The sequence below is a fragment of the Acanthochromis polyacanthus genome, chromosome 8 (genome assembly GCF_021347895.1).
Source record: "Acanthochromis polyacanthus isolate Apoly-LR-REF ecotype Palm Island chromosome 8, KAUST_Apoly_ChrSc, whole genome shotgun sequence".
Lineage (NCBI taxonomy): Eukaryota > Metazoa > Chordata > Actinopteri > Pomacentridae > Acanthochromis > Acanthochromis polyacanthus.
In genome coordinates this window covers 40,807,838-40,830,742 of record NC_067120.1, presented here as the reverse complement: position 1 = coordinate 40,830,742, position 22,905 = coordinate 40,807,838, and the positions used below count along the sequence as shown (strand labels likewise).

At 38.4% G+C, this 22,905-nt stretch overlaps 1 protein-coding gene and 1 long non-coding RNA gene across 4 annotated transcripts in view; one reads left to right on the top strand and one right to left on the bottom strand.

Annotated features, from left to right (window-relative positions):
- Positions 1–4,653: 4,653 nt before the first annotated feature.
- Positions 4,654–22,905, bottom strand: part of LOC110966478 (polypeptide N-acetylgalactosaminyltransferase 18-like) — a 115,306-nt gene continuing 97,054 nt past the window's right edge. The window contains exons 9-10 of one of the 2 annotated variants that reach the window (XM_051952602.1): positions 20,508–20,603; positions 4,654–4,905 (exon numbers count right to left, since the gene is read on the bottom strand). In XM_051952602.1, coding sequence (XP_051808562.1) covers positions 4,669–4,905; positions 20,508–20,603 — 333 coding nt within the window. In that variant the 3' untranslated portion in view covers positions 4,654–4,668. The remainder of the gene's footprint in view (positions 4,906–20,507; positions 20,604–22,905) is intronic. The other variant, XM_051952603.1, reaches the window with a different exon arrangement.
- On the top strand, positions 17,982–18,579 carry LOC127535228 (uncharacterized). Of its 2 annotated transcripts, XR_007944012.1 has the most exons (4): positions 17,982–18,100; positions 18,186–18,314; positions 18,358–18,443; positions 18,487–18,579. It is a non-coding gene; the product is annotated as an uncharacterized LOC127535228 (long non-coding RNA). The 2 variants fall into 2 exon arrangements; XR_007944013.1 differs by lacking the exon at positions 17,982–18,100 and having other exon boundaries at positions 18,143–18,228; positions 18,272–18,443.

The window sequence follows — 22,905 nt, the reverse complement described above, 5'->3', positions numbered from 1 at the left end:
ACAACTAGCTAGCCTTCCAGCTGGACAAAAACCACTAAGAATTTGATCTAAGTGCCACTTAATAGTTCACCAACTGTTCAGCTGTTGGCTGCAAGAGTGAACACAAGAGTGTTCATGTGAGCAAAGTTGTCCAAAATGATTCAAAAAATTAATTAAAATGTGTTCAAAAGGACTCAGAATTTGCCCAAAATGACATAAATGTGTCCAAAAATTAGCTTAAAAATTGCCCACAATCACTCAAAGCTTGTCCAAAATAATTGAAATCTGTCTAAAATGGCTCAAAAAGAGGCAAAAATGTCTTTAAAATGACCTGCAATTGTGAATACAAGAGGCTCTATGCATTTAAACTCGCCAAAAATAACTTAAAACCTGTTAAATATGACTCAGAGTTTGTCCAAAATGATTCAGAATTCAGCCAAGATCCTTAGTGTCAGCTGATGTGGCTAACATTAGCTTTGATGGTAATAGTAGCAACAGTAGTAGTAGTTGTCAAAGCTGCAGTAGCAGGAATAGTAGAAGTCACAGTACCAGTTGTCATAAAAGTAGTACTAACTTGTATTTTGGCATTGTCAGTACAACAATGGGAATAGCCTTAGCGTCCTCAGCTTTGATGGTATAACGACAAGTTTAATGTAGCATTAGAGGGTAAATGTAGCATTAGAGGGTAAATGTAGCATTAGAGGGTAGATGTAGCATTAGAGGGTAGATGTAGCATTAGAGGGTAGATGTAGCATTAGAGGGTAAATGTAGCATCAGAGGGTAAATGTAGTATTAGAGGGTAGATGTAGCGTTAGAGGGTAAATGTAGTGTTAGAGGGTAAATGTAGTGTTAGAGGGTAAATGTAGCATTAGAAGGTAAATGTAGTATTAGAGGGTAAATGTAGCATTAGATGATAAATGTAGCATTAGAGGGTAGATGTAGCATCAGAGGGTAAATGTAGTTTTAGAGGGTAGATGTAGCATTAGAGGGTAAATGTAGCATCACAGGGTAAATGTAGTGTTAGAGGGTAAATGTAGTGTTAGAGGGTAAATATAGCATTAGAAGGTAAATGTAGTATTAGAGGGTAAATGTAGCATTAGATGATAAATGTAGCATTAGAGGGTAGATGTAGCATTAGAGGGTAAACGTAGCATCAGAGGGTAAATGTAGCATCAGAGGGTAAATGTAGCATCAGAGGGTAAATGTAGTATTAGAGGGTAGATGTAGCATTTGAGGGTAAATGTAGCATCAGAGGGTAAATGTAGCATTAGAGGGTAAATGTAGCATTAGAGGGTAAATGTAGTATTAGAAGGTAAATGTAGCATTAGAGGGTAAATGTAGTGTTAGAGGGTAAATGTAGTGTTAGAGGGTAAATGTAGCATTAGAGGGTAAATGTAGCATCAGAGGGTAAATGTAGTGTTAGAGGGTAAATGTAGCATTAGAGGGTAAATGTAGCATTAGAGGGTAAATGTAGTATTAGAGGGTAAACGTAGTGTTAGAGGGTAAATGTAGTGTTAGAGGGTAAATGTAGCATTAGAGGGTAAATGTAGCATCAGAGGGTAAATGTAGTGTTAGAGGGTAAATGTAGCATTAGAGGGTAAATGTAGCATTAGAAGGTAAATGTAGCATTAGAGGGTAGATGTAGCATTAGAGGGTAAATGTAGCATCAGAGGGTAAATGTAGCATTAGAGGGTAAATGTAGTGTTAGAGGGTAAATGTAGTGTTAGAGGGTAAATGTAGCATTAGAGGGTAAATGTAGCATCAGAGGGTAAATGTAGTATTAGAGGGTAAACGTAGTATTAGAAGGTAAACGTAGTGTTAGAGGGTAAATGTAGCATTAGAGGGTAGATGTAGCATTAGAGGGTAAATGTAGTATTAGAAGGTAAACATAGTGTTAGAGGGTAAATGTAGCATCAGAGGGTAAATGTAGCATTAGAGGGTAAATGTAGTGTTAGAAGGTAAACGTAGTGTTAGAGGGTAAATGTAGCATCAGAGGGTAAATGTAGCATTAGAGGGTAAATGTAGTATTAGAAGGTAAACGTAGTGTTAGAGGGTAAATGTAGCATTAGAGGGTAAATGTAGCATTAGAGGGTAAATGTAGTATTAGAAGGTAAACGTAGTGTTAGAGGGTAAATGTAGCATTAGAGGGTAAATGTAGTGTTAGAGGGTAAATGTAGCATTAGAGGGTAGATGTAGCATTAGAGGGTAAATGTAGTATTAGAAGGTAAATGTAGCATCAGAGGGTAAATGTAGTGTTAGAGGGTAAATGTAGCATTAGAGGGTAGATGTAGCATTAGAGGGTAAATGTAGTATTAGAAGGTAAACGTAGTGTTAGAGGGTAAATGTAGCATCAGAGGGTAAATGTAGCATCAGAGGGTAAATGTAGCATCAGAGGGTAAATGTAGCATTAGAGGGTAAACGTAGCGTTAGAGGGTAAATGTAGCATCAGAGGGTAAATGTAGCATTAGAGGGTAAATGTAGTATTAGAAGGTAAACGTAGTGTTAGAGGGTAAATGTAGCATTAGAGGGTAAATGTAGCATTAGAGGGTAAATGTAGTATTAGAAGGTAAACGTTGTGTTAGAGGGTAGATATAGCATTAGATGGTAAATATAGCATTAGAGGGTAAACGTAGCATCAGAGGGTAAATGTAGCATTAGAGGGTAAATGTAGTATTTTCTGTCAGCTGGCTTTATTCTGCTGGGGCTTTTTTTTTAGAACCTCGTTGAATTGAAGCTTCCTTTTCTGTTCTTTGAAGAGTTTTTTTCCAAATCATTCTGTTTTAAAACACGTCTCTTTAATGAGCTTTTTTACATCAACGGTTTTCCTCCGACTTTTGACTCTTATTTTTAATCTTGGCTCTTTGAATGCTGTCCTAAAATGTGACGATAAGCAGACTGAGCTGGGTCATTAGAGGAAAGAAGTGGCTGCTGTGTTCGTGCCTCGGGTCATTCTGCATGTCTGTTGGATTTCTCTGTGTGCGGCTGCTTGGGTCTCAGACGTCAGACCGAATGAGAAGCTCACCGAACCGTCCTTCAGCCCTCCAGTATCCCCTCAGTGACTGGAGCCACTGGGAGCACTGGCCTCTAATTAGATTCAGAACTCTCTGTTCCAACTTCTGTCAGAAGAATCCCGTTAGACGTCTCCCCGAGGGGCTTAAATTACAATTTTTTTTTAAAAAAGAGCCATTTTCTTCTTTAAAAAGTTTGGTGGAAAAGTCAAATAAAGGTCTGAGACTGAAGAACTGCTGGATGTCGGAAAGATTTAAAAGGCAGAAAGAAAATGAAGTTCAACATTTGATCACATTTATCAGAATCACAATCACTGGAGAAGTCTGGGAAAGTTCCCCGAGTCATTTAATATTTAGTATCCCGGTCCCAATCTCATACCGTCTGCCAGCCTAATACACACTGCAAGTACTTTAAAGGCTGTAAAAGCTCAAATATATACTAGAAAGCTGAATATCTCTGCAGTACGTTAAGATAAAAAACTGTATTGCTACCTCCAGTCTGTGACTTAATGTTCTGCAGATGGAACCTTGTTGTAAAATTCCAGTAGAACACTCTATAAATGTAGTGTTCATACTCCATTTATCCTCTAACACTACATTTACCCTCTTATGCTACATTTACCCTCTGATGCTACATTTACCCTCCAACACTACATTTACCCTCTAATACTAGTTACCCTCTAATGCTAGTTACCCTCTAACACTACATTTATCCTCTCATACTACATTTATCCTCTCATACTACATTTACCCTCTAACACTACATTTATCCTCTCATACTACATTTATCCTCTCATACTACATTTATCCTCTCATACTACATTTACCCTCCAACACTACATTTACCCTCCAACACTACATTTACCCTCCAACACTACATTTACCCTCTAATACTAGTTACCCTCTAATGCTAGTTACCCTCTAACACTACATTTACCCTCTAATACTACATTTATCCTCTCATACTACATTTACCCTCTAACACTACATTTACCCTCCAACACTACATTTACCCTCTAATACTAGTTACCCTCTAATGCTTGTTACCCTCTAACACTACATTTACCCTCTCATACTACATTTACCCTCTAACACTACATTTACCCTCTAATGCTACATTTACCCTCCAACACTACATTTACCCTCTAATACTAGTTACCCTCTAATGCTTGTTACCCTCTAACACTACATTTACCCTCTAATGCTACATTTACCCTCTAACACTACATTTACCCTCTAATGCTACATTTACCCTCTAACACTACATTTACCCTCCAACACTACATTTACCCTCTAACACTACATTTACCCTCTAACACTACATTTACCCTCTAACACTACATTTACCCTCCAACACTACATTTACCCTCTAACACTACATTTACCCTCTAATACTAGTTACCCTCTAATGCTTGTTACCCTCTAACACTACATTTACCCTCTAATGCTACATTTACCCTCTAACACTACATTTACCCTCTAATGCTACATTTACCCTCTAACACTACATTTACCCTCTAATACTACATTTACCCTCTAATGCTGCATTTACCCTCCAACACTACATTTACCCTCTAACACTACATTTACCCTCCAACACTACATTTACCCTCTAACACTACATTTACCCTCTAATGCTACATTTACCCTCTAACACTACATTTACCCTCTAACACTACATTTACCCTCTAACACTACATCTACTCACTAGTACTACATCTACCCTCCAACCTGTCCGTCTGAAGCTCACCTGAGTGAAGGTCCAGGTGAGCTTCATGTGCTTGGCGGCAGCGTAGCTACACTCCAGCAGCCTTGGTCGACTGTTGACGTCCACAAGACACTTGTTGTCGTCGTCGTCGATGGTGGGACTCAGGACGCCGAGGTGGAGCTGCTGGGAGCTGGTGTAGTAGACGTTCTGCTGGGAAACACAAGCCAAGGGGCACCATGACAAAGACTTCTGGATGCTTAATGACCTCCAACATTTACTGTTAATGCCAGCTCCAGATTCAGGAAGGACTTCAGAATCCGACTATCGACCTCAAAAAACCTCTGAGGAGAACGGAACACAAACACTGATCTGTATTAATGTTCACTACATCATCAAAAATCCATCAGTGACCTCCTCTGAACATCTGGTTCTTCATCTACAGGGTCCACATGTATAATTTTTTAATGGACTTTTTCAGAACCTCATCAGTCTAGTAGATAGAACCATGACATTTAGGAAGGAAAACATCTGAGTTCTGACAAAAACTGGAACTAAAATAACCAAAAAAGCTGCAAAATCACCACAAAGAGAACCAAGAAAACCCTGAAAGGTTCAAATATGCCGGAATAAACACCCAAAACTGATTAATTTTGGACACAGTTGGGTAATTTAGTAATTAAGAACGTTTTCAAGTAATTTTGGATGATTGAAACGACATTTTGAACAATAATAATGACGTTTACGTGGTGCACAAAGAAATCTGTGCTCAAGTTTTGAATTATTACAACAAAGAGTTGGATGAGTTCATGTCAAAAATCACACATTAAACAATGTAGTGTAGAAATACGGAATAAAACAACATGTCAGCTGAAATAACAGAAAGTATTAATAAACTCAAAAATGTTGAGGTAGTGAAGTAAAATCACACAAGATAAAGAAACAGTGCACCAGAAAAATGAAGTACAGCTCATATACCTGGACATGTAGATGTTTGCAGGTCATAAATATCTTTAAATTTAGATGATTTTCTGCTCAAACAGCTTAAAGATCGAGTTGTTCGGCTTCGTTTGAAATATTCCAACCAGGACGCAGATTTAAAGGTGATCTCAGCTACTTTAAAAAACAGCAGAAAATAAACTAAAATAATAATCCACAGAAGGTTTCCTTCATTAGCGGTTAGCCGCAGGGACGACTGGAAGTAGGCTAATTCCTGAATGCTAATTATTGTTTTTTATTTGCTTCACCTGCAACATTTTCACTTTTAACGAAGACAGAAACAAACAAACCACCAACAAACCGATCTAATGAGGAGGAAAAGCGTCCTGGATGAGGAACGTTCACCTGGAGAAGAAGAAGAAGAAGAAAGAGCAACACGGGGAGATGCTAATGAATGCTAATGTTGGCCCAGTTCTCAACACGTCTGCCAGGTGAAATAAAGCCGAAAAAATAAAACCTGAAGCAGACTCACAAACACAAGAGACAAAGACGAAATCAGACAAACCGAGAATCTGAAGACGAGGAGACAAAGGAAAACCGGAGAGTTGGAGACAAAATGTTTGAATCAATCGATCAATAAATCAATCTGATCACAAAGAATAAGAAAAAGACAATAAAACGCTACAAACAAACGACACCAGGAGAAAATAAAATAAAACAAGAATGAATAAAATAATAAATTATAAAGTACTGATTACTAAAATGCAGAGAGATAAATAGATGAGGAGAAAAATAGAAGTAGAAGAAAAAATAAAAATAAGATAACGTTAATAATAAAATATGAAGAAATAAATCGGATAAAAATAAATAGAAATTTTTATTTTTTTTTAAATCAAGAAAGGATCATTTCTCAGTATGTTTTCTACTCAGGCTGGTTAGAACTGCCTCCGCCCACAGACTGAAGCTCCGCCTCCACCAGACTTCTGGAAGCGCTAATAGCCGGATTAGCGCCGGACAGACAGCGATCTCTCCTGACAGATGTAGGAATTAACCGGGAGGACGGAGGAAAGCTGCTAAGCCAGACGGATTCATGTTTCATCCAGGAGGAATCTTTGTGGGAATAACTTACTGTTCAGTGATTTAATCTGTGCTTTCAGGTTTGATTTGAAGAAACACCGATCAGCTACAACATGGGAGAGTTCTAGTATCTGTACTAGTGAACTACAGACGTGAACAAAAAGACCACGTATGACCTGACAGCCTAGTTTCCAGTGACCCCCATAGGTCTTCAATGAACCTTTACAACAAAAACAATCATGATCATTTTGGTTCCCTCACAGATTTCCTAAAGGTCCTCTGGATCATAAATATACAAACAGCAACTTCAATGATCAGTTTTGGTAAAGAGACTGCTGCTTTAGTCAAATTTTCTTCGTGTCATAACTTATTAACTTCTCCTGAGTGATTCCAGTCGACTACAGCTGCTGACTCCTCTGATCAGTTTAAATAGAACCACTAGATCCACTCATTAGACTCAAACTCTACAGAGGGAACGTCTGAGGAGCTCAGCAAAGATCTGAAGAAGAAAATCATTGACTGGACTCAAAAGTTGCCTAAGTTGATGCAAAATGTGCCCAGAATTGTCAAAATTGACTCAAAAACAGCCAAAACTGACTGAATAGACATCGACATGGACATGAATTCAACCAATAATTGTCCAAAATTACTGAAAACATGTCTAAAGTTATCAGAAACCTGCACAAATTGACACAAAAACTGTTCAACTATGTAGGATTGCACAATGGTGGTTCTGTAAGCTATGCTACCTGTAAGCTATGCTAGCTGTAGCTATGTTAGCTGTAGGCTATGTTAGCTGTAATAAACAGAGTAGAAGAAGCCGAAAATAAAACCAGACCAACAAACCGAACTTTGTACATCTGAGAGAGTCATTTAAGTCTCCAAGAATCATTTTCCATCCATACAGTTCAAATTATTCATTGCCTGCTGGTATCGGTGGCATTTAATGTTGTCCAATGACAGCAACAACAAAAGAAGCACAACAAGCTAATGGATGTGAATTTGGTCAAACAACATTCTTCTAAATAAGACTTAAAACTTTTGAAGTTTTGAAGTTTTTGAAGGATGTGGTTAACATCCTGTACATTCCAGAAATATCTCGTCTAAACTCGTCCTGCTGAACCTCAGATCAGAAAAAACACGACTTCAGAGTGTCGCTGTAGTTTAAGGACCAACAACGTCAGCATTTTAACGTTTAACTTGGAGAATTCCAAGCAGTTTCACTTTCATTAACATCTTCGTCATCCCTCTTCGAGCAGTTTCACCATCATTACCATCTTGAGATATTTCTCCCCAGGCAGTTCAACAACCATTATCACCTCAGTCATTCCTCCCCAGGCAGTTTCACAACTATTGACTCCTTATATCATCCCTCCTTAGGGAGTTTTACCACTAGTATGACCTTAGCCATTCCCCCTAGGCAGGTCAACAACCATTAAGGTATTGTTCTCCAGGCAGTTTTACCACAATTAACAACTTCAATAATCCCTCCCCAGGCAGTTTAACCATCATTCACGCCTTCAGTCATCCATCCTTCAGTAGTTTCACTACTGTTCTTTCCTTGCCTCACTCCCAAAGCAGCTTCACCACCATTAAAATCTTAGTTTTCCCTCCCCAGGCAGTTTTTTCACCACCATTACCATCTCAAGACATCACTCCCCAAGCAGTTTCACAACTATAACTCCTTACTTCATTCCTCCCCAGGCAGTTTTAGGACTGTTAACAACTTCAGTCATCTCTCTCCAGGTAGTTTCAGCAACATTCACGTCTTAAGTCATCCCTCCCTTGGCAGTTTCAATACTGCTCTTTCCTTGCATCACCCCCAAAGCAGTTTTCGACACCATTCAGACCTTGACTCATTGCCCCCCAGGCAGTTCAACAACCATTAACTCCTACTGTCATCCCTCTGTGGACAGTTTTACCACTATTATCACCTTAAGTCGTCAGATAAATGAAAAACATTATTCCTGTATGAATTAGGGTTTAATGACTATTTTAGTTTCTGGCTCATCTTGGGATTCATAAAAAGAAAAAACTCAATGAATACATTTATTAAAGGATGATTAGAAAACCTCCTTTAATCCTTGGACTGGTATTCTAAAGCTTTAATGATGGTGATCTGCAGCAGCCTGACTGGACGTCGGACTTTATTAGCGACGGTTCCGGATGCCGTTCGATGTTCTAATCACTGGAGTTTCCTTCGACCATCTGCTGCGACGGCGGCGAACCGACATGACAAGACAGCTGCAGAGAAGCTAATGAAGAGGTTTATCTGGACGAGTGGAGCACAGAGAGGAAGACGGCGAGGTGAACGCCACAAAAGATGTATTTATAGACACAAAACGAGAGGAAGAAGTCGGTGCTAGGACTCGGAGGGGGAGCTCATTACGCTCCGGTACAGATGGATTATCTCCATTTTATAACCACCGCCTTTTAATGACCGCAAAAATTAGCAGCTGCTTCTTTTCTACTTTACTGCCTGTGGAGCCTTTCTGCATTTTTCAGATATTTCAGTTAAAGGAGAAGTTTGTTGGAAATTTCCAGAAAGATTTGATCCCACCAGGAGGTCTTAAACGTTTTTCCATTGACGAACTCGTCCTCACACGTCTGTTCTCACCAAGGTTAACGCTTTACAAAAACCACCACTGGATTTAAAAAAAAATTTTGGATAAAATTTTGGGATTTTTTAGAAAAATGAAACCTCCTTTAATCCTTCGACTGGTCTTTAAAGATGTCAAGCCTGAATGACAGGACGACTTCTCTCCGTCTGAGGGGTTTTGTCAAAAAGTTTCAAGGTTTTTCACTGCGTTTCAGACGATTATCTGTGATAAAACAAAACAAGACTTAGCGATAAAAGTCCAAACGATCCATGAAACGACATAAACAAGACACAAAATGACAAAAAACAACAAACAAAAGTGAGACAAAACAACAAAAACAACAAAATAAATTACAAAGATGAGACAACATGACACGAAACAACTAAAAGAAGACCTAAAATGACCAAAAATAACACAAACTAGACAAAAAAATGACAGAAATGAGGCACAATAATGCAAAAGCAGGATAAAACAACACAAAATCACAAAAAACAGACACAAAACTAGACTAAATGACAAAAGTGACAAACAAAACAGTAAAAGGTGTCAAAACATGTGACAAAGCAACAAAAACGGCACAAAAATTAAAAAACTGAGACAACATGAGATACAAAACAACAAAAACAACCATGAGGCAACAAAAATAACACCCTAAATGACAAAAACACAAAAATGAAAAAACAACACCACAAATTAAACATAAAAATGAAAAAACACCACAAATTAAACATAAAAATGAAAAAAACACCACAAATTAAACATAAAAATGACAACAAACGCCACAAATTAAACATAAAAATGAAAAAAACACCACAAATTAAACATAAAAATGAAAAAACAACACCACAAATTAAACATAAAAATGAAAAAAACACCACAAATTAAACATAAAAATGACAACAAACGCCACAAATTAAACATAAAAATGAAAAAAACACCACAAATTAAACATAAAAATGAAAAAAACACCACAAATTAAACATAAAAATGACAACAAACGCCACAAATTAAACATAAAAATGAAAAAAACACCACAAATTAAACATAAAAATGACAACAAACGCCACAAATTAAACATAAAAATGAAAAAACACCACAAATTAAACATAAAAATGACAACAAACGCCACAAATTAAACATAAAAATGAAAAAAACACCACAAATTAAACATAAAAATGACAACAAACGCCACAAATTAAACATAAAAATGAAAAAAAACACCACAAATTAAACATAAAAATGAAAAAACACCACAAATTAAACATAAAAATGACAACAAACGCCACAAATTAAACATAAAAATGAAAAAAACACCACAAATTAAACATAAAATGAAAAAAACACCACAAATTAAACATAAAAATGAAAAAAACACCACAAATTAAACATAAAAATGAAAAAAACACCACAAATTAAACATAAAAATGACAACAAACGCCACAAATTAAACATAAAAATGAAAAAAACACCACAAATTAAACATAAAAATGACAACAAACGCCACAAATTAAACATAAAAATGAAAAAAACACCACAAATTAAACATAAAAATGACAACAAACGCCACAAATTAAACATAAAAATGAAAAAAAACACCACAAATTAAACATAAAAATGAAAAAACACCACAAATTAAACATAAAAATGACAACAAACGCCACAAATTAAACATAAAATGAAAAAAACACCACAAATTAAACATAAAAATGACAACAAACGCCACAAATTAAACATAAAAATGACAACAAACACCACAAATTAAACATAAAAATGAAAAAACACCACAAATTAAACATAAAAATGACAACAAACACCACAAATTAAACATAAAAATGAAAAAAACACCACAAATTAAACATAAAAATGACAACAAACACCACAAATTAAACATAAAAATGACAACAAACGCCACAAATTAAACATAAAAATGACAAAAAACATCACAAATTAAACATAAAAATGACAAAAAACATCACAAATTAAACATAAAAATGACAAACATGACATGAAAGAGAAAAGCAAATCAACACAAGAACCAGACACAAAACAGCAAAAACTGAGTAAAAATAAGTTTCCTTTGTATCAAACCGACTCCCTGGTGAAACAACCAGCATGCTGCCCAAATAAAAGGCCTTCTAAAGTCTCTTCGTTGTGAGGAAAGCCGCTGTAGAAGGGGAGGTCGTTCAGACTATTATCTCTGATTAAACTTGCTCGGTTTCTCTTCATCAACGCCGGCTTCATTTTCAGAACATCAAAACAGATTTCCTGCAGCTCGTTCAAGCTCAACATGCTGCTAATTTCCACACAGAAGCTTTTGCAGCACAAATTCTACATTTAACTCTCATCTGAACGCCAAAGTCAAGTCCTGAGACGACCTCCTGGAGCTGCTCGGCGTCACGCTGCCAGAAAACCGTCAAAGAGATGCTGGCAGCGATAAGGAGTCAGATACAGCTCTGGTAAACAGCCTCTGAGCTCTAATTCTCAGACTTTATTGATCCGGCCACAAACCAATCTTCTTAGCGAGGCTCGCATCACATTTCTATTACCCGCTTAATTTCACTGAAATTTCTCTCAGTTCTGTGGAATAAATATTGTCATCCACGCCTCCCGCCTCGGCCCCAAATTAGCTCCCGACTCAACGGCCGCATTAATTTCCCAAATTTACCCGATGAGACGTAGAGATGAGCTTCCTGGTTCTAAACAGAGGAGGATGTGTTCAGCCAGGAGGCAACAAAAGACTTTTAGAAACACAGTCTGCTGGGAAACAACAAAAACCAGACACAAAACGAAAAAAGCAAGACACAAAACGACAAAAACCAGACACAAAACGACAGAAATTAGACACAAAACAACAAAAACCAGACACAAAACGACAGAAATTAGACACAAAATAACAAAAACCAGACACAAAACGACAGAAATTAGACACAAAATAACAAAAACCAGACACAAAACGACAGAAATTAGACACAAAACAACAAAAACCAGACACAAAACGAAAAAAGCAAGACACAAAACAACAAAAACCAGACACAAAACGACAGAAACAAGACACAAAATGACAAAAACCAGACACAAAACGACAAAAGCCAGACACAAAACGACAGAAACAAGACACAAAATGACAAACTAGACATAATACAACAAAACCAGACACAAAACGAAAAAAGCAAGACACAAAACGACAAAAACCAGACACAAAACGACAGAAATTAGACACAAAACAACAAAAACCAGACACAAAACGACAGAAACAAGACACAAAACAACAAAAACCAGACACAAAACAACAAAAACCAGACACAAAACAACAAAAGCCAGACACAAAACGACAGAAACCAGACACAAAACAACAAAAACCAGACACAAAACAACAAAAACCAGACACAAAACGACAGAAACAAGACACAAAACAACAAAAGCCAGACACAAAACAACAAAAACCAGACACAAAACAACAAAAGCCAGACACAAAACGACAGAAACCAGACACAAAACAACAAAAACCAGACACAAAACAACAAAAACCAGACACAAAACAACAAAAACCAGACACAAAACAACAAAAACCAGACACAAAACGAAAAAAGCAAGACACAAAACAACAAAAACCAGACACAAAACGACAGAAACAAGACACAAAATGACAAAAACCAGACACAAAACGACAGAAACAAGACACAAAACAACAAAAACCAGACACAGAACGACAAAAATAGACACAAAACGACAAAAACCAGACACAAAACGACAGAAATTAGACACAAAACAACAAAAACCAGACACAAAACGACAAAAGCCAGACACAAAACGACAGAAACAAGACACAAAACAACAAAAACCAGACACAAAACGACAGAAACAAGACACAAAACAACAAAAACCAGACACAGAACGACAAAAATAGACACAAAACGACAAAAACCAGACACAAAACAACAAAAACCAGACACAAAACAACAAAAGCCAGACACAAAACGACAGAAACAAGACACAAAACAACAAAAACCAGACACAAAACGACAGAAACAAGACACAAAACAACAAAAACCAGACACAAAACAACAAAAGCCAGACACAAAACGACAGAAACAAGACACAAAACAACAAAAACCAGACACAAAACGACAGAAACAAGACACAAAACAACAAAAACCAGACACAAAACAACAAAAGCCAGACACAAAACGACAGAAACAAGACACAAAACAACAAAAACCAGACACAAAACAACAAAAGCCAGACACAAAACGACAGAAATTAGACACAAAACAACAAAAACCAGACACAAAACGACAGAAACAAGACACAAAACAACAAAAACCAGACACAAAACAACAAAACCAGACACAAAACAACAAAAGCCAGACACAAAACGACAGAAACCAGACACAAAACAACAAAAACCAGACACAAAACAACAAAAACCAGACACAAAACAACAAAAACCAGACACAAAACAACAAAAACCAGACACAAAACGAAAAAAGCAAGACACAAAACAACAAAAACCAGACACAAAACGACAGAAACAAGACACAAAATGACAAAAACCAGACACAAACGACAAAAGCCAGACACAAAACGACAGAAACAAGACACAAAACAACAAAAACCAGACACAAAACGACAGAAACAAGACACAAAACAACAAAAACCAGACACAAAACAACAAAAACCAGACACAGAACGACAAAAATAGACACAAAACGACAAAAACCAGACACAAAACGACAGAAATTAGACACAAAACAACAAAACCAGACACAAAACGACAGAAACAAGACACAAAACAACAAAAACCAGACACAAAACAACAAAAGCCAGACACAAAACGACAGAAACAAGACACAAAACAACAAAAACCAGACACAAAACGACAGAAACAAGACACAAAACAACAAAAACCAGACACAAAACGACAGAAACAAGACACAAAACAACAAAAACCAGACACAAAACAACAAAAGCCAGACACAAAACGACAGAAACAAGACACAAAACAACAAAAACCAGACACAAAACAACAAAAGCCAGACACAAAACAACAAAAACCAGACACAAAACGACAGAAACAAGACACAAAACAACAAAAACCAGACACAAAACGACAGAAACAAGACACAAAACAACAAAAACCAGACACAAAACGACAGAAACAAGACACAAAACAACAAAAACCAGACACAAAACAACAAAAGCCAGACACAAAACAACAAAAACCAGACACAAAACGACAGAAACAAGACACAAAACAACAAAAACCAGACACAAAACGACAGAAACAAGACACAAAACAACAAAAACCAGACACAAAACGACAGAAACAAGACACAAAACAACAAAAACCAGACACAAAACAACAAAAGCCAGACACAAAACGACAGAAACAAGACACAAAACAACAAAAACCAGACACAAAACAACAAAAGCCAGACACAAAACAACAAAAACCAGACACAAAACGACAGAAACAAGACACAAAACAACAAAAACCAGACACAAAACAACAAAAGCCAGACACAAAACAACAAAAACCAGACACAAAACGACAGAAACAAGACACAAAACAACAAAAACCAGACACAAAACAACAAAAGCCAGACACAAAACAACAAAAACCAGACACAAAACGACAGAAATTAGACACAAAACAACAAAAACCAGACAGAAAACGACAGAAACAAGACATAAAACAACAAAAACCAGACACAAAACGACAGAAACAAGACACAAAATGACAAACTAGACATAATACAACAAAAACCAGACACAGAACGACAAAAACAGACACAAAATGACAAAAACCAGACATAAAACAACAGAAACTAGACATAACACAACAAAAACCAGACATAAAACAACAAAACAAGACACAAAATTACAAAAACCAGACACAAAACGACAGAAACTAGACATAACACAACAAAAACCAGACATAAAATGACAAAAACAAGACACAAAATGACAAAATCAAGACATAAAACAACAAAAACAAGTCATCCAACAACAAAAAACGGACACAAAACAGCAAAAACCAGATACAAAATGACAAAAATGAGCGGGGACTTCTCAAAGTTGGTCCAAAATAACTCAAAACTACTGCAAAGTGAGTTAAAAAGTTCCACAATTATTCGAAATTGGTCCAAAATGACTTTGAACTGTCTGATTGTGATCTGGAATTAGTTTGGAATTAATCCAAAATGACTCAGGATTTGTTTAAAATAGCTCCAGATGAACTAAAACTACTTAGAATATGTCCAAAAAGTTCTTAATGTTTGTCTAAAATTACATCAAGCGGATACTGTGTTTAAGTTCAAATTAGTAGTTTTCAAAAATTAAGATAATCCTTTATCACTCCCCGTGTCCGGGGGAATTTCCCGTGTTATAGCAGCACACAGTATGAGCAGCAATAAACAACAATATAATTATAAGCATAAAAATATTCAAATGGTTTCAAGAACTGTGCACATTATGTGGTAAAGGATGATGTGACAGAGTCCAGTTTATGTTAACATCAGCCATTAGCCTTCTTCACATACCTTATGGTGGGGGTTGTTTCAGATTAATATATCTACCTGTTATGTGACTGTCCTATTCGATTCGTTTGTCTAAAACACATCAGCTCTGGTCATAGGTCATCACTAACCTCCACAGAAGTCTGTGTCATGGTGCCTCTTCTACTAGTTCATGCAGCACAAGCTTTAATCCAAAGTAACAGATCAGAGAGCAGATACAACACAAGGATCTAGTCACCTGACTGTCCTCATCAATTCCTTTTTAGTTTAATCAGTTTTGGCTGGAGGTCATTAACCACTACAGACGTCTCTGTCAATGTGTCCACTGCTAGCTAAGCTCCCACAATGCTCTCTGTTTTCCAACATGGCTGCCTGTACTGTGAACATGTTTACCGACTGCCTGACTGTCAGATTTGATTGTTGTTTGTCTTGAACACAGTTTCTGTTTGGAGGTTGATAACCTTAGTTACAGGAGTCTCTGTCATGGTGCCTGTTGCTGCTAAACTCCCACAATGCTCTCTGCTTTAACCTGAACTGTAGTCTGGGTATATCTACCTGTTTACCTGCCTGTTCAATCCTTTGTTTGTTGGAGCTAAAACTTCTCAACAGAGCTTCTATATTGTCCAATTTAAGTGCAAAAACCAGCAGAACGAATCTTTTCACTGCGAGGAGAAACAGCTGAAGACCCTCTGCTGTGTCTGTGTCCATCTCTGTTACCTCTGTTAAAGAAATGAAATGAATGAATACCGAGAGGCAGAGAAAGATGCTCCGACACAACTCTATGTCTCCATCAGTTCCTGGAGGCAGGATGTATGGAAACGCAGACAGCTGTTTGAACAGCTGGATTACCGAACGGCACCCAGAAACAAGGTTTGACGGTCAGAGCTGTTAACTCTGCTGACAATGGAGGCTCTGGGTGTCCTCAGGAAGCTCCACGGTTCTCAGAGGGGCTGTTCTGATAATGCGAGCCTCTTTACATAACGCTGACAGTTAAACATGAATTTTTAATTTCATCAGAGCTACAGAGCATTTCAAAGCAGCGACTGATGGAAGCACAGTCACACTCCCTCAGTCTGTAAACTGTTTGTGCAGCCGTTACTGTTCTCACAGTGAAACCACCTTAAACCTGCAGCCGTTACTGCTCTCACACTAAAACCACCTTAAACCTGCAGCCGTTACTGCTCTCACAGTGAAACCACGTTAAACCGGCAGCCGTTACTGCTCTCATGATGAAACCACCTTAAACCTGCAGCCGTTACTGTTCTCACAGTGAAACCACCTTAAACCTGCAGCCGTTACTGTTCTCATGATGAAACCACCTTAAACCTGCAGCCGTTACTGCTCTCATGATGAAACCACCTTAAACCTGCAGCCGTTACTGCTCTCATGATGAAACCACCTTAAACCTGCAGCCGTTACTGCTCTCACAGTGAAACCACCTTAAACCTGCAGCCGTTACTGTTCTCACAGTGAAACCACCTTAAACCTGCAGCCGTTACTGTTCTCACAGTGAAACCACCTTAAACCTGCAGCCGGCTGGCAGAGCTCCTAATCAGCCTCAGCGACTCTGACACAAATTCTCACGTTTCAGCTGCAAGAGGCTGAAAAGTTTTAATCTGCGGCTGGAACAACACAAGATAAAACAGCCCTATTATAGCAGGGTAATACATTAGCATTACTGTTAGCATTTAATTCTAGCTGTACGCTCCAGTTAGCCAACTGTCTCGGTATGAAAACGGGACTCTGTAGCTCCAAATCATTGAGAGTTGTCGCTAAACTGCTCGAGTTGATTGATTCCAACAAAAAACACAATTTCCTGACTCGAAAATGTTTAAATAAAAGCTACAGTGAAGACTATTTTTATACAAACAATGGATCTAATAAACATTTTTAGTGTGAAAACAGTTGTTTGTAGCAGTGAACCCTCAAAGAATTACCACCAACTCTCAGTATAAACGACTAAGGATTAGCTGATGATACCGCCGCCATGCAGGGAGATAAATGAACAGTCAGGCACTTCCACGATTGTGTTGCCTCATGCAAAACTATAATACAGCAGCAGCTTGTCAACAGCAAAGTACTAGCTAAGTGATACAAGGAGATGACATTATTTAAAGTGTTAATGGTGGCTAAACTGCCTGGGGAGGGATGACTAAGGCATGCTAATGGTGGCTAAACTGCCTGGGGAGGGATGACTAAGGCATGCTAATGGGGCTAAACTGCCTGGGGAGGGATGACTAAGGCATGCTAATGGTGGCTAAACTGCCTGGGGAGGTATGACTAAGGCATGCTAATGGTGGCTAAACTGCCTGTGGAGGATGACTAAGGCATGCTAATGGTGGCTAAACTGCCTGGGGAGGTATGACTAAGGCATGCTAATGGTGGCTAAACTGCCTGTGGAGGTATGACTAAGGCATGCTAATGGTGGCTAAACTGCCTGGGGAGGGATGACTAAGGCATGCTAATGGTGGCTAAACTGCCTGGGGAGGTATGACTAAGGCATGCTAATGGTGGCTAAACTGCCTGTGGAGGGATGACTAAGGCATGCTAATGGTGGCTAAACTGCCTGGGGAGGTATGACTAAGGCATGCTAATGGTGGCTAAACTGCCTGTGGAGGTATGACTAAGGCATGCTAATGGTGGCTAAACTGCCTGGGGAGGGATGACTAAGGCATGCTAATGGTGGCTAAACTGCCTGGGGAGGTATGACTAAGGCATGCTAATGGTGGCTAAACTGCCTGGGGAGGTATGACTAAGGTATGCTAATGGTGGCTAAACTGCCTGGGGAGGGATGTCTAAGGTGCTAAGACTGGTTAATCTACCTGGGGAGGGATGACTCAACCTATAACTAGCGATGAAACCATCCAGGGAGGAATGACTAAGGTGCTAACCTTGTTAAATCTACCTGGGAAAGAATTTAAAATTTATAAATAATGATGAAACTGCCTGGTGAGGGATTACCTAATTTCTAAGTAGTTTTTAAAATGCCTGGGGAGGGATGACTCATGTTAACCTGCCTATTTAAACATGACTGTTACATTTTAATAAACATTACACACATTTATGGCTGGATAAACGTTTTTCATGTCTGTAGGTAGCAGCTACAATTAAATCTAAACACACATTTCGTTTGCCATGTTGGTGCAGTTTGCTAGCTTGCGAGCTTCAGTGTAGTGCGCTCCATTTAGTGTAGGCTAGAGTCCCTATATTACCAGAGTAGCGACATGATGGTGTCCAAAGAATTTTGGTCATGTGATCTATGGGTGCCATTTTGTTTCCTATTCATGAACACCGGGTTTACCTGTTAACGTTGTTTACACCGCAGAGAGTAATTCTAGGTCTTTTTTCGCTTCCTAAATACCAAAAAATGACGGGCTGTTGTGCCTTTGGGTGCACAAATCGATCGGAGAAGGAATTCCACATGTTTAGATTTCCCAGTAATAGTGAAAGAAGGAAACTGGGAAAATAAAGTCCGGAGAGTGGGATGGAAACCGACTTCATCATGATTTTTGTGCCAGGTTAGTCCCATGTATGTACTTTAATGTTATGATGTATGGGTGAATGACAGATAGAAAAGTTTGATGTGATTTTAGTCAGTTGTAGTTATTTTGACTTTGACCATTTTCATGCATGGAGATGTGTTCCTGGTGACTGTTGGGTACAACTCACCTTTGAAGGCTCATAACTAGTCACAGCTGAAAATATTCCACAAAAAACGGCCATAATCCAACCTTGGACATCCAGACAAAACAAGCCAGTAAAATATTTTGTCCAAAACATGCCTTGAAATCAGTAAACAATCCACAAATAGCTAGTTTTCGTGAATGTGCGCCTCGCGCTGCGCGTCCCATATTTGGGATAGGCTCCAGTAGAGTTCCTGTGTCCTCTAAATTGTAAAAAAAAAAATCATTATTATTGATAAGCAATCATCCTTTTTTTACTTTTGAACGATGATTAGAAAGCTTAGAATGTAAAAATCCAAATAAAGCACATCGCGCGCGCGAAGCGAGTACACACACAGTCATGGGCGCATTATTGCGTGGTACAGTGAATGGAAACAAAATAGTGTCAAATCCCCAGTTGTCGCTACTCTGGTAATATAGGGACTCTAGTGTAGGCTAACTGTTGACTTAGCTTACTGCAAGTAGCACAGCTAATACCACACAACTACACAGTATTTTAGCATCTTTTAGCTCACCGTTTCACTTTTCTGGCTCCATCTCTGCTCATTTCAGCACCAGACAACAACAAATTTCTGCTAAACAAACCGTGTGACCAAACAACGGATAATTCTGCGACCAACACAATCAGACGTTTAACAGCTAAACATCCAGACCTTATAATTAGTCAGTGTGATGTTTGAAATTTGTCTTGCTGCCCCCTAATGGGAAGCAAAGATTACCACCAGCAAATAAAACAACTCACGCAGCTTTAATAACGGTGATCAGAGCATCAAAGATACTTCAACAAACGCCAGTTTGGTAATTAGACGACACGCTGAGTGAGTTCTCACAAAGCCTCTTTGTTGTGGACAGAATCCGTCAATGTAAAGCAACGGCTGCTTTCTGTAAACCCCTCATTTAAAATAACAAAGACTGTGAAGGACTCCAATTATCTCCTCAGATCTCCTGTGTGATCAGTCTATCAGAGAAATAACAGCAGAGAAGGAAAACAAACCAACCTGAGGCGTCATGCCGTGGCAGAGGTACATGATGGGAATGTTGTCAGTGTCAGGACCCTGGTCCAAACACAGATCCTCCCTCAGGCTGTTCTTCAGCTGGAAGAGGAAATAAACATGGAAAAGTCAGCGAATGCATCTCCACTTCTACACAGATAACTGTCTAGTTATCTAAGTGAGGCTAAAAGACTGGAAGCAGGAAAGCAGACCTACCAACAACTGGAGAAAGTTCTAGAGTAGACCTACCGACACCTGGAGAAAGTTCTAGAGTAGACCTACCGACACCTGGAGAAAGTTCAAGAGTAGACCTACCGACACCTGGAGAAAGTTCTAGAGTAGACCTACCGACGACTGGAGAAAGTTCTAGAGTAGACCTACCGACAACTGGAGAAAGTTCTAGAGTAGACCTACCGACACCTGGAGAAAGTTTTAGAGTAGAACTACCGACAACTGGAGAAAGTTCTAGAGTAGACCTACCGACACCTGGAGAAAATTTTAGAGTAGAACTATCGACAACTGGAGAAAGTTCTAGAGTAGACCTACCGACAACTGGAGAAAGTTCTAGAGCAGACCTACCAACACCTGGAGAAAGTTCTAGAGTAGACCTACCGACGACTGGAGAAAGTTCTAGAGCAGACCTACCGACACCTGGAGAAAGTTTTAGAGTAGAACTACCGACAACTGGAGAAAGTTCTAGAGTAGACCTACCGACAACTGGAGAAAGTTCTAGAGCAGACCTACCAACACCTGGAGAAAGTTCTAGAGTAGACCTACCGACGACTGGAGAAAGTTCTAGAGCAGACCTACCGACACCTGGAGAAAGTTTTAGAGTAGAACTACCGACAACTGGAGAAAGTTCTAGAGTAGACCTACCGACAGCTGGAGAAAGTTCTAGAGTAGACCTACCGACGACTGGAGAAAGTTCTAGAGTAGAACTACCGACAACTGGAGAAAGTTTTAGAGTAGAACTACCGACAACTGGAGAAAGTTCTAGAGTAGACCTACCGACGACTGGAGAAAGTTCTAGAGCAGACCTACCGACACCTGGAGAAAGTTTTAGAGTAGAACTACCGACAACTGGAGAAAGTTCTAGAGCAGGCCTACAGACACCTGAAGAAAGTTCTAGAGCAGACCTACCGACAACTGTCCAGTTATCGGTAAGTTTTGGTCCTATCTTGGTGGTTTGGGTTGTTTTTGTGATGACTTTGGTCCTTTTTTGCGGACCAGAATCCCTTTCTCCAGGGAACGTTCTCCTTTATGGACTTCAAGGACCTGGAATTCTGGAAATATTCCCAGTATGAAGGTAGAACTCTGATCATTGATAAAGTTACTAGAGATGAAGAACCAGATGTTCTGAGGAGGTCAGGAAGGAACTTTAGTCATATCTGATTGATTTTTTTTATGTCTAATTTGAGTTTTTGTTGCAATTTGACCTGTTTTGTTGTAATGTTGGTCCTTTTTTAGATAATTATTGTCCTTTGTTGTAATTTTGGTCCTTCTTTGACAATCTGGGTCCTTTTGTTGGTGATTTTAGGTATTCTTTCTGGCGTATTGCAACCTTTCAGGGAATTTTTGGTCCTTTTCTTGTAATTTTGGCCTCTGGTGATTTTGGTCCTTTTACGTTGATTTTGGTCCTTTTTTGGGGGAATTTTGGTTCTTTTTTTGATAAATTTTATCCTTTTTGTTGGTGATTTGGGTCCTTTTGTGGTAATTTTGGTACTTTGTGTGGTGATTTTGATCCTTTATCCATAATTTTGATCCTTTTGTTGGTAATTTAGGGCCTTTCTTTAGGTGGTTTTGGTATTTTTTTTGTAGTGACTTTTGGTGTTCTTGCTGGCATATTTGAAACTTTTAGGGTATTTTTGGTTCTTTTGGAGGTGATTTTGACAATCTTTTTGGTGGTTTTGGCACTTTTTGCAGTGTTTTGGGTGTTTTTTCTGGCATATTTGACCCTTTCAAGGTAGTTTAGACTCTTTCTGGGGTGATTTTGTGTGTTTTGTGGTAATTTTGGTCATTGTTATGCTTATTTTAGATTTTTTTGTGCCGAATTTGAGTTTTTGTCTCAGTTTCTTTTGTGTTGTGGTAATTTTGGCCCTTTTCATGGTATATTTGGCCATTTTTGTGGTAATTTTGGTCTTTTTGAGGTGATTTGGGGTGTTTTTAGTGGCATCTTTGAACCTTTCAAGGTAGTTTTGGCTCTTTTGAGTAAATTTTGCAAGTTTTTTGTGCCGATTTTGAGTTTTGTCGCAATTTCATCCTTTTTGTGTTCCTTTTAAAATTGCGGTCCTTTTTGTGGTGATTTTGTGTGTTTTTCCTGACATATTTGTACATTTCAAGGTAGTTTTGTTTTTTTTCGGATGATTTTGTGTCTTATTGTGGTAATTTTGTCTCTTTTGGGGTA